Raw genomic sequence first — 13,136 nt, 5'->3', positions numbered from 1 at the left:
GTCATTCTAATTAATTCAATATTTAAATAGCTGTTTAATTGTCTTCTAGAGATCCTGACATATCTATTAGGTTTATGTACAAATATTCATATTGCTTGATGTTATTGAAAATTTTCTTTTAAAAATATACATTTTTGTTTTTCAGGCATGTTGTCCACTGTAGCTCACTAATTATACAAAGCTGAAACTCAGTTCTTACTGACCTATCCTATATAATTAAAGGGTAATAAGCAAATCGACCGAATGGCGGAAAATTGGTCGCTGTGATGCCCACTGACCACCAAGGGGCAGAGCCTCAACACAGGAGCTGACCCCTGGTGGTCAGTGTGCTCCCACAGGCGGAGTGCTGCTCAGCCAGAAGGCAGGCCGATGGCTGGCGAGCACAGTGGCTGTGGAAGGAGCCACTCCCGCCTCCGTGGCAGTGCTAAGGATGTAAGCCATCAGTCAGACATCCCCTAAGGGCTCCTAGACTGCAAAATGCACAGACTGGGCTGAGGGATCCTCCACCCCCAGTACATGAATGTCACGCACCGGGCCTCTAGTTTCTTATATAACATGAGAGGCTCAGTGCACAAAATCTGTGCATGGGTGGGTGGCCCTCAGCCTGTGCCCTCTCACAATCTGGGACCCCTCACGTAGGGTCCCTAGGCTTGACTGGTGATGAGGCCCTATTGGGGCTTTCCTTCTCCTGGCTACTGGCAGCTGGCCATGCCCCCATCCTGCCACTGCTTGCCATTGGTGTGGCACTGCCAACCCCTACCCCATCACTTGGCATCTCCCTCTGCGGGCAACAGGCGTGGGGTGTGATCATTGGCTGGCCTGGGATTTCCCTCTGCGGGGTGATCACTGGCTGGCCCTGCACACCCACCACCACATTGCTAGCCAGTGGGCTGGGCCTCCCTCTGTGGGTTGATTGATTGTAGGGGCCCCCAGATCAATCACTCTGCAGAGGGTGGCCCTGCCCACACACGACAGTGCTGTCTGTAGGGGTAGCCTGGATCTTCCTCTTTAGGACAATTAGTCGTGGGGCTCTGCCCACCCAGCTGGGGCTCCACAAATGGTCACCGCCCAGAGGATGGCCTGGGCCTCCCTCATTGGGGCGATCACGGAGTGCCACCTCACCCCGATCGATCGCCCCGCCAGCCAGAGGCATGTGTCTCCCTCTTTGGGGCCTTGGCTTCCCTCTGTAGGGCGATCATGGGGCGATGGCCGGGCCCCCTGACCAATCACATTGCACCCACCTTGGCAGGCCTGGCACCAGTGTGTGTCATAGCATGGTCATCCAAAGTTCATCTGGAAGGTCGTTCTGCTGTTTGGTTGTTTGGTCGGTTTGCATAGTACACTTTTATTATTATAAACTAGAGGCCTGGTGCATGGATTTGAGCACAGGTGGGGTCCCGCGGCCTGGCCTACGGGGATCAGGCCAAAACCAGCTCTCCAACATCCCTCGAGGGCTCCCGGACTGTGAAAGGGTGCAGGTCAGGCTGAGGCACCCCTCACCCCAGTACACAAATGTTGTGCACTGGGCCTCTAGTTTCTTATATAACACTAGAGGTCTGATGCACAGATTTGTGCACAGGTGGGCTCCCCTGGTCTGGCCTGCAGGGATCAGGCTGAAACCGCTCTCGACATCCCCCAAAGCATCCGGGATTGCAAGAGGGCAGTTCTTGGGTTACACACCCCAGAATCGGGTCCCTCCTCTCAGGTTCCAGGTTCATCACCTGAGAACCACAGCTGCCAAGTCACAGAAACTCAGTAGCATCTGCATTGAGTGTCAGCCCCCTGTTGGTCAGTGCATGCCATAGCTACCAGTTAGACAGTCGCTTATGCTTTTATATATAGAGATTCCTTTTGTAAAATAATTAGATACAACATGTGATGGGGAAGAAAACCTAAAGGAAGGTAATGTGAACTCCAAGCTGGAGAAAGTAATTTTTTACTAGTGATTAATTTTGAATCAAATCAGCATGGAATAAGCACAACTGTCTGAGAGAAAAGGACAACCTCAATACAACTGGCACTTACTGTGACAGGATGGAGTCTCTCATCAAAAATGTCCTTGGATCTATTTGCATCTCTAGAAAACAAGAACGTGATTGAAAAAAAACTAATCCAGGAATTGTTGTGTTAGCAACACATCTGCTGGGAGTAGAGGGGGGTGGAGGGAGCTTAACCTTCAACAAAGAAAGTCCTTCTACAAATTCTTCTCTTAGATCCCGTAGGAATTTTCTGACCTCTTTTTATTCAGCACATCAAATTCTCTGAAATTTTTTCTACAATGACCTGCCAGAGCTGCATTTATAAGCATTGACCCTCCCTAATAGGCAACGCTAGGCAACCAAATCGATGGCCAGTCCTCTAACCTCTCATTGGCAGACACAGGAACATTTTACAACGCAGTAGTAGTGGGCAATTCTTCATGTGAGAATGAGGTTACTGTTTTTTTTTTTTCCACTGTTTTTTCTCTTACTAGTTTCCTGTATTATATTCTTCTTGATTCTTTACAATAATCTGAGGTTAAAATTTGCCTTTGTATTTTAGAAGTGACCACTCTATTGATTTGAGGGGGAAAAATGGATTGGCTGCCTCCTATACATGGAACTGGAAAACTAGCTATGTGGCCTTACAGTATTGAACCTACAACCTAGGTATGTGCTGCCCTAACTTGGAATCAAACCTGCCAGCTTTTGGTGTACAAGACAATGCTCCAACCAACTGAGTGAGGGAAACCAGTCTTCTGGGGGTTTTCAGGTTTAATATTCCACACTACTACACTCTGCTCATTTACACAGTGGTTCTCCAAGTGTGTTTTGCAAGTTTCAGTGGTTCCACTAGACCATTTCCAGGAGACCCATGAGGCCAAAACTGTTTGTATAGAAATATTAATGCACTGCCTGCATTTACACTGACATTTGCAATGACTGGATAAAAGCCAAAGTCAGTAAAACTGGTTTCTGAGCAAGAATCAAGGCAGGGGTCCCAATCTGTGCTAGTAGTTATTCTATTCTTCACTGCCACTTGTTGACAAGAAATATGCTTTACTTAAGCACATCTTTGATAAAGCAGTGACAATGAATAATGTAATTAAAAGTTGAATCTTCTTCTTATACTCTACAGTGGTTCTCAACCTTCTGGCCCTTTAAATACAGTTCCTCATGTTGTGACCCAACCATAAAATTATTTTCGTTGCTACTTCATAACTGTAACGTTGTTACTGTTATGAGTTGTACTGTAAATATCTGATATGCAGGATGGTCTTAAGTGACCCTTGTGAAAGGATCATTCGACCGCCAAAGGGCTCGTGACCCACAGGTTGAGAAATGCTGCAAGGGGAAGTATGCATTAAGCATTTCTGCATACTGAAATGTGGTTGTTAAGGAAAAGCACTTGGAATTAGTTGTGAGATGAATGCCCTACTGTTCTCAGAGGATAATATTTTTATTTGATAATACAAGTGTCGTGCACTCAAGACTGAAAAGTGAGTCTGTCACTTCCAGGAAAATAACTTATACATTTCTTGCCAATAGCACAGTTCCAGCTATCAAGCTCAAAATCAAGATTGGGGAAAACTTGTATCCTTTTTGTAACCTAAGAGTTTTTCAATACCTAAAGTTTTTTCTGGGAAGACTGGTGGTTATGTGATGCTACCTAACAAAAGTGAGTTTTGATACTGTAAAAAGAAATGTGAGCTGATACTTTCCAAATGACCAATGCACAATGTTATTAGAAAATTACTTACAATTTAAGAGATTCATTTAGCATAGAAGATGTATGCATGGGTACTAATTTAACAGAGACCTTAGTACAAGTTCAAGGATAGGATTTAAAATTCCATTGTAACTAATTTCAGAAGACAGCTTCTGTAGACTTCTGGTATAGTATCAAAGAATATCCAAAATTATCTGAAGGCTTTGAAAATACAAACTTTTCTAGCCATAAAGATACATGAGGCTGGGTCTGCATATTGTTTATTCAAAACAAATTATTGAAATGACTGAGGTAATCACTAAGGATTGAAGACAGGGTGTAATTGAGAATCAGCTGTCTTCTGTTGAACCAGACATAAAGAGATTTGCAAAATGTAAATAAGTGACACAATTTCCATTCGACCAATTTATTGTGGAAAATGATTCTCTTTTATAAAGAATTTTGTTACCACTATGACTTGCTATCAGGGGTGTTTCTGCCCCCCAGGAAACATTCGGCCATGGTGGATACAGCTTTTGTTGTCAAAATGGGGCCTGGGAAGATTATGCTACTGGCATCTAGTGTGGAGAGGCCAGGGAAGCTGTAAACACCCTGTAACGCACAAGGCAATCCGCCACAACAAAGCAGTATCCTGCTCAAAATTTCAACAGTGCTATAAAAACCATGTTTCAACATACAAGGAATTCATTTTTAAATTCTCAATTTTAATTTCTAATACAGTAAATATCAATATAACCCACATAAACAAATTTTCTTCAGGATCCTCAATAACTTATGCATTAGGAGTACTAAGACTAAAACAAATGGTTCCTTTCAACAATGTAATAAGAGCACTATAGCTTACTCCAATAATATCCATAGTTAAAATCTAACACTAACTTTATATCTTGTAAGTTTATTAGCTAGAATAACAAGACTGGTTTTAAAACTCACCTCTTCTTTATGTGGTAATATATTGCTAGTGCCAGGCTGTGGAGAAAAGTAAAAGTAACAATTGACTTTATGTCAGGTCTGAAGACAGGTTTTAAAAGGGTTGTGGTGGGGGAAGACCATCCCAGCTGCCCAGTGGCCATGAGATCCTCATTCAGAAAGTATCGCCCAAGCACTTTCTGCCTTGTGGTAGTTCTTTGTCAGTTACTAAAATTAGGAAAACCAAAATGCTAAGGAATATGCTGTTAGAAGACATGTTTTGGGTGATCATTATAACATATAAGTTATTACACTCTTGCCCTATCTTTTGCCTTTCTACTCAGAGAACCTTTCATCCTGTACAAGTTAGATCTACTTGCACACATGCTTAAATTTAAGCCACAGTAGTTTTTCCACCTGCCCACCTATTTTCCTTCTTCCCCTAAAGTTAAATAAAATGCTCTATACCGAAGAGAATCATTTAAGGTCACTTTTACATAATTGTTAAGAAAATTTAATGGCAAATATAAGAATGCAATAAAGTAAAATTATACACCGTGTAGTATTAAAAACATTTATTTCCAAATTAGTTTAAATACAATTTTAATGAGCAGATGTAAGTCCTCACATACTGCGTAAGTTCCTATATCCCTATGTTATTCCCAGATGCTGTGTAACATGAAACAAAGGAGTGCTATAGATCAAGTTATATGCTTTTTCTCTTTGCCCCAAATGTCAGAAATGAAGCTCCAAATAATTGAGGAAAAGCAAATCTGAATTTTATAACTAGGTTATAGAATATTAGCAGTTGTACAAAGGCCTGTAGCATTGTTAGCATCAAAGATGGGCACTTCTGTAGTGCTTCAAACAGTTTCATCTTCAAAATGATTTTAAAATCATAGAATTTGAAGCATATAAGCTGAAAGGAACCAATGAACTTGTGATGATATTTAACTCAACAACCCATTTTACAGAGAAAGTAACCAAGGCTTAAAACTGACTTGCTCAAGGTCCCACCAAGAGTGAGAAGCAGTTCTCCTTCTTCTACCCTCTACCCAGGCAGTGTGGTTCCCAAGCTTGGCTGTGCATTGGGATCATCAGAGGAGTTTTACAAACTGCCTTCTTCCACCTTGAGATGCTCTGATTTAACGGGCATTGGTTAACTTTGGAAGCTTCTCGGGTGATGACAAAGTGCAGCAAAGTTTGAGAACACATGAAGTAGAGTTAAAATCAAAATCATCCCAAATGCTTTTCTCCACATAAAAATGCCTTCCATCCCTCCTCAGCTTATCAGAAGTCTTGTGAGAGTGACAGAGTGTGTTAGGGAAGGAGAAATGGAATGCATGTTTTTAGAGACACATTTAGACAAAAATTGCGTAAGTGATTCTAATAAGGCTCACCCATCCCATTGAGAACAATGCACTATTACCCCAGAATAAACATTTTTTCAAAACCATTCCTAAAAGCTAATGAGCTCTATTAATATTCCAACTAAACCTTTAATTTACCAATAGTAAATGTACTGAATGATCATTTTCAAAACTTGATAAGAGCAAATGAAAATTTACTGTACTTCCAAAAATTAGACGAATTTGGAGGGAAAAGGCGTAACACCCACTTGTCTAAGTAAGGCTAATCTTCAAAACAACTCTTGAATTATATATTGTAACACCAGAATCATCTAATTCAAAAGAAAATATGAAATGCAGCCAGAAAGGACTGGTTTTTACTCCCGGATTTAGTGGCCAGACTGAAGAAAAAGACTCAGTGATTGTGAGTTGTGTGCCAAAGCTCAGGACTTTAGAGAGAGACGGGCTCCAGTTTTGCTGAAACTCAATTTGATCTCAACTGTTGTTATGAGAGAAGAAACTTACATTATTATGATTGTGAACTGGCTGTTATAATTAAAGTAGAAGTTACTGAGAATTTAATTAGCCAAAAAGCTGATACAATATAAACAAAATTAATTTTATAAATAAATTATTTCTTAGGACTGAAAAATAAAATCAGGAATGAGGATTTTAATATTTTCAGGTAGAATTTCTCAAACTGTGTTCTGGAAAGTCAACCCTCTCATCCTGGAGAGACACCAATAATGATCCTTGGACAGCTCCAATGGGATTCAGGAAGCTCTACATCCAAGTTTTGGTTTTATTTTGCTCTTAAGTAAGCTTGAGAGTTTCATATTAGGGTGTTTTTAAAGTGCATCTCCAATTGTGGACTATGAACTCACAGAATTTAATGAATAGTTTTCATCATCATGACACTGTTATGTTTGCTTTAGCGTAAACCTGACTGTGACTATGTTTCCCAAACTTCACCTCTCTCATGATTTTGCTTTGATTTTGTTACATATGGATCGATATAATGTAGTTTCTTGAAGATGTGTAAATATATATCTATCTATCTATATATATATATATATATATATATATAAATTTAATTCATCTATGAAATTAAAACCTCAGTTGAACAAATTTAACCCTCAAAGAAATTATTTTGAAAAGTTGTTCCGTTAGACTGCTTTGATGCATTTTTCCTGGAAGGAGAGTGCATTTCAATATAGAAATGGTGCAGGAAAAAAGAAAGTAGGATGGGGGAAACCTGACACAATCCAATGAACTGTAATTGCAGATACACTCTGGTGCCAGTAGGGGACAAGCTGTCCCTTCTTCCAAGAGCAGCTTCCAGGGTAGTACACATGGTTTTAGGCCTGTATCTCATGAAGAAATAGTCTATTCTAGAAACATTCAGTAAAACGCACCTCTCCTTTCATTGGTTCAAAAATGTCTCAGGAACAGTAATGCCTCAAGTAAAGATAAACACTTTTGGGGGGATTTTTTAATTGTTAAGTGGGTTTCCCTTCTTCCAGTCACTCTAAGATTAAAATGGAAGTGGAAATCAATATATAATTAACACCAGTTTTTTAACCTGAGCACTGAAAAGGACAATCAAATGAAAGTACATATGGGCAGGATAAGGGTTCTGTCCCCTATTTGTACTCACCACTGCAAGGTGATTTTCAAATCAGACTGAGAAATAGTGCTGTCTACAAATACTGTAGCAGACGAGCTGTACTTTTCCCTAAGGTGACCAGGGGACACCTGAAGGGGAAGGGGAAGAGAGGAAAATATCACAGTAAGTTAAACCTATAAAAGTGTGTTTTTTCTTGGTTAAAATGTCAGACAATTAAGCATTACAATTGTTCTCATACCCTATGAACTGCTTCAGTGCAATACCATGTGCAGCTCTACGGTAAACACACTGCATGCTCTCTCTTCCAATGATGAGAATTGACGACGGGGTCATCAAATGCTGCCCTTGACATACTACCTATAATCCAACTTGGCAAACACCTATGATTAATTCCCTTTATAACAATGTAAAACATTTAAAATAAGATTTTAGTGTTTTTTCCTTGAGAAATGAATCCTGCCAAGATTTCTATTTCTACTATTTATTTTCTACATTAAGACATACTGCCTTCTATAATATTGAAGCAAGAGCTTTTACTGAAGTACATAAAAGCCAATAATAAATGTTAGTTCAGGAGACAGTGTGACAAAATACATGTATCTGAGGCAGAGGTGTGTGTGTGCTGGGGCTGGCCTGCGGCTCACAAGTTAGGGACCAGAGTTCCCTCTGGGCCTCAGTTTCCTTACCTTGAGAATTAAAAAGTATTGTTTTAAGATTCTCTCACATCCAAAAATAGATCAAACAACTCTGAGAATTTAACTCTCTCTTCATGTTGAAATAAGACTATTATTACATTACTCAAAAGAGAACCTCAGATAATACGGTACTTAACATGATATTACAAATTCTACTAGAGGCCTGGTGCACAAATTTATGCACAGGTAGGGGGTCCCTTGGCCTGCCTGCCAATCAGGGCCGATTGGGGCTGTCTTGCCCAGTCCTGATCCGGGCTGATCAGGGCCAGCCAGCCAGGGGGAGGGACTATGGGAGGTTGGGCGGCCACAGGAGGTTGGCTTTGGGAGCACACTTACCACCAGGGGCAGCTCCTGCATTGAGTGTCTGCCCCCTGGTGGTCAGTGGGCATCATAGCATCGGGTTGACTGGTTGTAACGGTCTCTTAGGCTTATATATATATATATAAACTAGATCCAATGCACGAGTTCATGTACGAGTAGGGTACCTCAATCAGGGCTGATTGGGGCTGTGGGAGGTTGGCAGGCGGGACGGGACATGAAAGGTTGGCCAGCCAGCCTGATCAGGGCCATTGGGGCCAGCTGACCAGGGGAGGGGTCATTGGAGGTTTCAATCAGGACCATTGGGGCCAGCTGGAGGGAGGAAACGTGGGATGTTGGTCAACCGGCCTTGGGTTACGGCCATGGGAAGTTGGTTGGTCATCGGGAGGTGCTGCAAAGTGTTGGCCAGTCACCTGGGGGGAGGGCTATGGGAGTTTGCCCGGCCCAAGGGAGAGACTGCGGGAGATTGGCCAGGCCATCTGGGCCATCAGGCTGGCTGGCTGGTGGGGGGAGGGTTTCTGGGACGTTGGCTATGGAAGCACATTGACCACCAGGGGGCAGCTCCTGCATTGAGTGTCTGTCCCCTGGTGGTCAGTATGCATCATAGCTACTGGTTGTTCGGTTGGTTAGGCTTTTATATATATAGATTTCCTAAGCTACATGATACTTATCAGGACCCTGCCTCACTCAGATGCTCTCTCTGACTACAAGGCCTTTTTCTTCCACTGTTTCTCAGCAAGGTTAACCCCACTTCCCATCTACCTCCAGGACACCTCTGCCAGCAGCCACACGAAACAACTGTCCCTTTCTCTGCACTCACACACCTGAGTTACTACTTGTTACATGGTATCAACTGCTTCCAGGGCATCCCTCTCATAAAAAGTGAGCTTCTCTAGGGAAGACAGGACTTTCACTCCTCTTATACCTCCAACCTTCTCAGCACAGAATCTGGGGAAAATTAGGCGTGCCACAAGTGTTTGACCAATTGTCTAAAATCAATTGCAACTGGAAGGCAAATCCTACTACTGATACAAATTAGAATTTACCTGCAGTGGTGTCAGACATATGACAATGATTTTTTGAGATATGTTCAAGAATAAATTATCTTTAAAACACTAGAAATATTCATGTCTTTTAGAAGTACCCATTGATTTAAGAGCCCAACAATACAGCAATAATCAAATACGGAAATAGCCCAAACGATGTTACAAAAATCCTCTTAGAGTAAAACCAAAACCCAATTCTAGTCACTGTAAGTAGTTGAAAGTAATAGTAGTATTCTTTAATATGACAGAATACCAACAATTTTAATAAGCTTCATTTTGTTAGTGGCAAAATGGCACCAGAGGTTTGACTTTTGTCGTTGAGTTTTGCTGAGGAAGAATTTAGAGCCAAGAACTTAAATTATAAGAGAAAGTATATTTAGAAAGTCACAGAGGTAGAAGTGAGCCATTGTTGCTGCGTGGGCTCAACACACAAGTTACAGAGGCAGAAGAAGGACTCCTGGAACTTAGAAGTAAGGAAGGAAGAATATACACGACCGGGGGAACAAGACGGGGAAGGCATGGGCATGCTCCAGAGTGAGAGCACCTGAGAAGAGGGCAGGGAAAACTACAGGCATGCTCAAGGGAGAGAGCACAGGTGCTGGGTCCTTCATCTTAAGGGCTTTTACCTAAAGGCAGAAATTTTAGGGATGGTCTTAGGGGACCTAAGCTGGGCCTGAAGCTGAAACCAACTGAGGCCTAGATATTACTTCTACTTTGACCAAAACTCTGTCTCTAAGCTCAGCAGACTGGAGGCTTTGTTACTAAGATTTTTAGAATCAGGCCAGAACCTCTTTTGTCCTCAGGGCTTAATGCTACGGGAGTCAGGATGCAAGGGCATGCATGGAAGTTGTATGAGGCTATTCTCTGGGCCCTTTGTTTCTCTTTAAGGGTGTCCATATGCTGGGGGCGGAAAGGTGAGGGGACCAGAGATATGAAAGTTCAGGGGTTGTAAACTGCATGACCCGTGATATGCTAAGGGAGGAAAGGTCACCCTTGGGTGAGGTCCCACCCTACAATACTTGGTTTCCCAGTTTTGCCCATTGCTAGGCACCAACAGCTTTCTATTTTGGTGACATACTTGGCCTATCGTTCCTACTCTGTTCGTGTCTGCCTCACTGCCTACTGAATCAGTTTTCTTGTGTTATTATAAACTAATTCAGATAAGCCTTCCTTCCTCATATTCCTGTAAAATAGCTTTCATCATGCTGTCATACTTTCCCACCAGTGTGCCCCTCATATACACAAAAGACAGGAAGGGAGATTATCCGGTTGATATCTTTTAAAATACAGAGCATTTAAAAACTGCCAGTATCCAATAATCAGAAATATCTTTATATTATACCAGAGGCCAGATACACAAAATTCATGCAGGAGTAGGCCTTCCTTTCCCTGGCTGCCAGCACCAGCTTCCCTCTGGCACCCGGGACCTAGGTTTCCCTCGCAGCCCTGGCTTCATCTGGAAGTTGGTTGTCCAGGAGGATGTGGGGTCAAATTAGTATATTATACTTTTATTATTATAGATAAAATATCAATTTGCCTGTTTCAGATGCTTCCCTTTAAAGCCACTGACTCCTCAGTAACCAGAAGCTCCAGATGGCATAATTTGAAAACAATCACTATTTGGAGAAATAAATTCTCCTTCAAGCTAGAAATATCTTAACTATAGCTAAAACTCTGATATGTTTCTTAAGCCATGCCGTTAACATATACTTTACTTTTCGGATCTCATCAGACAAATACAGCTTAAAATATGAAAACTCATCCAAATACTTTTTTACTAAATGGAAGGTTTACTACTATACAGCTGCAATATGGCATATAATACACCATAATAAAGTCAATTATGACCAGAAACCTATATAGGGGGGAGTAAAAAGAATAGGAATAAATGCACCAAAATATAGACTAGTTAGTAAAACTTTGGGTGATATTTGCTTCCATTTCCTCTATTTAAATTTTTTTCCATTATAAATGTACATTGTGTTCTATTTGAAAAAAGTGCTAAAACACTGAAAACTTTTAATCAGACATGGGCTCACAGGTCTATGGGGGTTCATTTAGTAAAGCAACACTTTACAGTATAGTACTGTTAGATCCAATCAGAGCAACACTGAGTACTTCCCCATCAGTCCAGGTCTACTCCCAATTTTTCAAAATTTCCAGTACCAAGTATCTAGTACCCGCTATGGTGGCAGAATTAAACCTCGTAGCAAATCCTGGATATACTGGCTGCCAGATGATTATGTTCCTCTCATCTTGCTTGAATATGTAAAACAATTGTTCTTTATGGTTAAAACTTTACTGTTGCTAGCATACAACCTCAATAAACTCCACAGAAAACCATAGAGATAAAAATGCAAATACTAAAAAAGAATCAAAGAGCCTAAATGCTAATGACAAGGTAGTCTTTGTAGGTATTTCAGGAGGTCACTAGAATACACAAGGCAAAAATCCTACTGTATGTTCACTCATTCAGAACAAATGGTAGAATAGATTGACTTTTACAATCTTTTCAAGAAAGGGAAGCGGTTCCTTAGATTTACTTATTTATTATTATGGTTGTTTTTTATTGTCTAAATTTTTTCATGTCTACTTTTTCCTCAATTGACTGCCCCTGCCATTCCCACCCCGGGTGAGCAAGTCCCTACCGCCCCAGTGTCTGTGTCCATTGGTTATGCTAATATGTATGCATACAAGTCTTTTGGTTTCTCTTCTTACCACCCCTCCGCCCCCGCTGCCATTTGTCTCTGGATCTATTCTTGTTTATCAAATTATGTTCATCATTATATCATACATATGAGTGAGATCATGTGATATTTATCTTTCTCTGACTGGCTTATTTCGCTTAGCATAATGCTCTCCAGTTCCATCTGTGCTGTTGCAAATGGTAAAAGTTCCTTCTTTTTTATAGCAGCACTAGAGGCACGGTGCATGAAATTTGTGCACTGGGGGTGGTGTCCCTCAGCCCAGCCTGCACCCTCTCCAATCTGGAAACCCTAGGGGTTATCTGACTGCTCGTTTAAGCCCAATCCATACACCGGCAGTTGGACATCCCTTTCACAATCTGGGACTGCTGGCTCCTAACCACTCGCCTGCTTGCCTGCCTGATTGCCCCTAACTGCTTCTGCCTGCTGGCCCAATCGCCCCCAACTGCCCTCCCCTGATGGGCTGATCTTGCCCTCAATGGCCCTCCCCTGCTGGCCTGGTTGCCTCCAACTGCTCTCCCCTGCCAGCGTAATCTCACCCCCAACTGCACTCCCCTACCAGCCTGATTACCCCTAACTGCATCTGCCTTGGCCCCTACCACCATGGCTTTGTCCAGAAGGAAGTTGGACATCCAGAAGATGGTGGGTCAACTCAGTCTAATTAACATATTACCCTTTTATTAGTATAAATAAATTATATAGGATAGGATTGCTTAAAGGGGGGAGGGAAGCCTTTTTCAGCAGGAGGAGATGCACTTGGCAGACAAAAATACATAATC

At 41.7% G+C, this 13,136-nt stretch overlaps 1 protein-coding gene across 1 annotated transcript in view; it reads right to left on the bottom strand.

Moving 5' to 3' along the window:
• LOC139017342 (cyclin-Y-like protein 1) overlaps positions 1–13,136 on the bottom strand; it is a 36,507-nt gene that overhangs the window by 9,399 nt on the left and 13,972 nt on the right. The window contains exons 3-5 of the mRNA XM_070425670.1: positions 7,624–7,721; positions 4,642–4,677; positions 2,026–2,077 (exon numbers count right to left, since the gene is read on the bottom strand). Of these exons, the coding sequence (XP_070281771.1) occupies positions 2,026–2,077; positions 4,642–4,677; positions 7,624–7,721 (186 nt within the window). The remainder of the gene's footprint in view (positions 1–2,025; positions 2,078–4,641; positions 4,678–7,623; positions 7,722–13,136) is intronic.

The sequence above is a fragment of the Myotis yumanensis genome, unplaced genomic scaffold, assembly GCF_028538775.1.
Source record: "Myotis yumanensis isolate MYYU_CA2020_CCGP unplaced genomic scaffold, mMyoYum1.0.hap1 SCAF_1, whole genome shotgun sequence".
NCBI lineage: Eukaryota > Metazoa > Chordata > Mammalia > Chiroptera > Vespertilionidae > Myotis > Myotis yumanensis.
The sequence above is the reverse complement of the archived record's forward strand: the minus strand, read 5'-3'. Positions and strand labels throughout refer to the sequence as shown.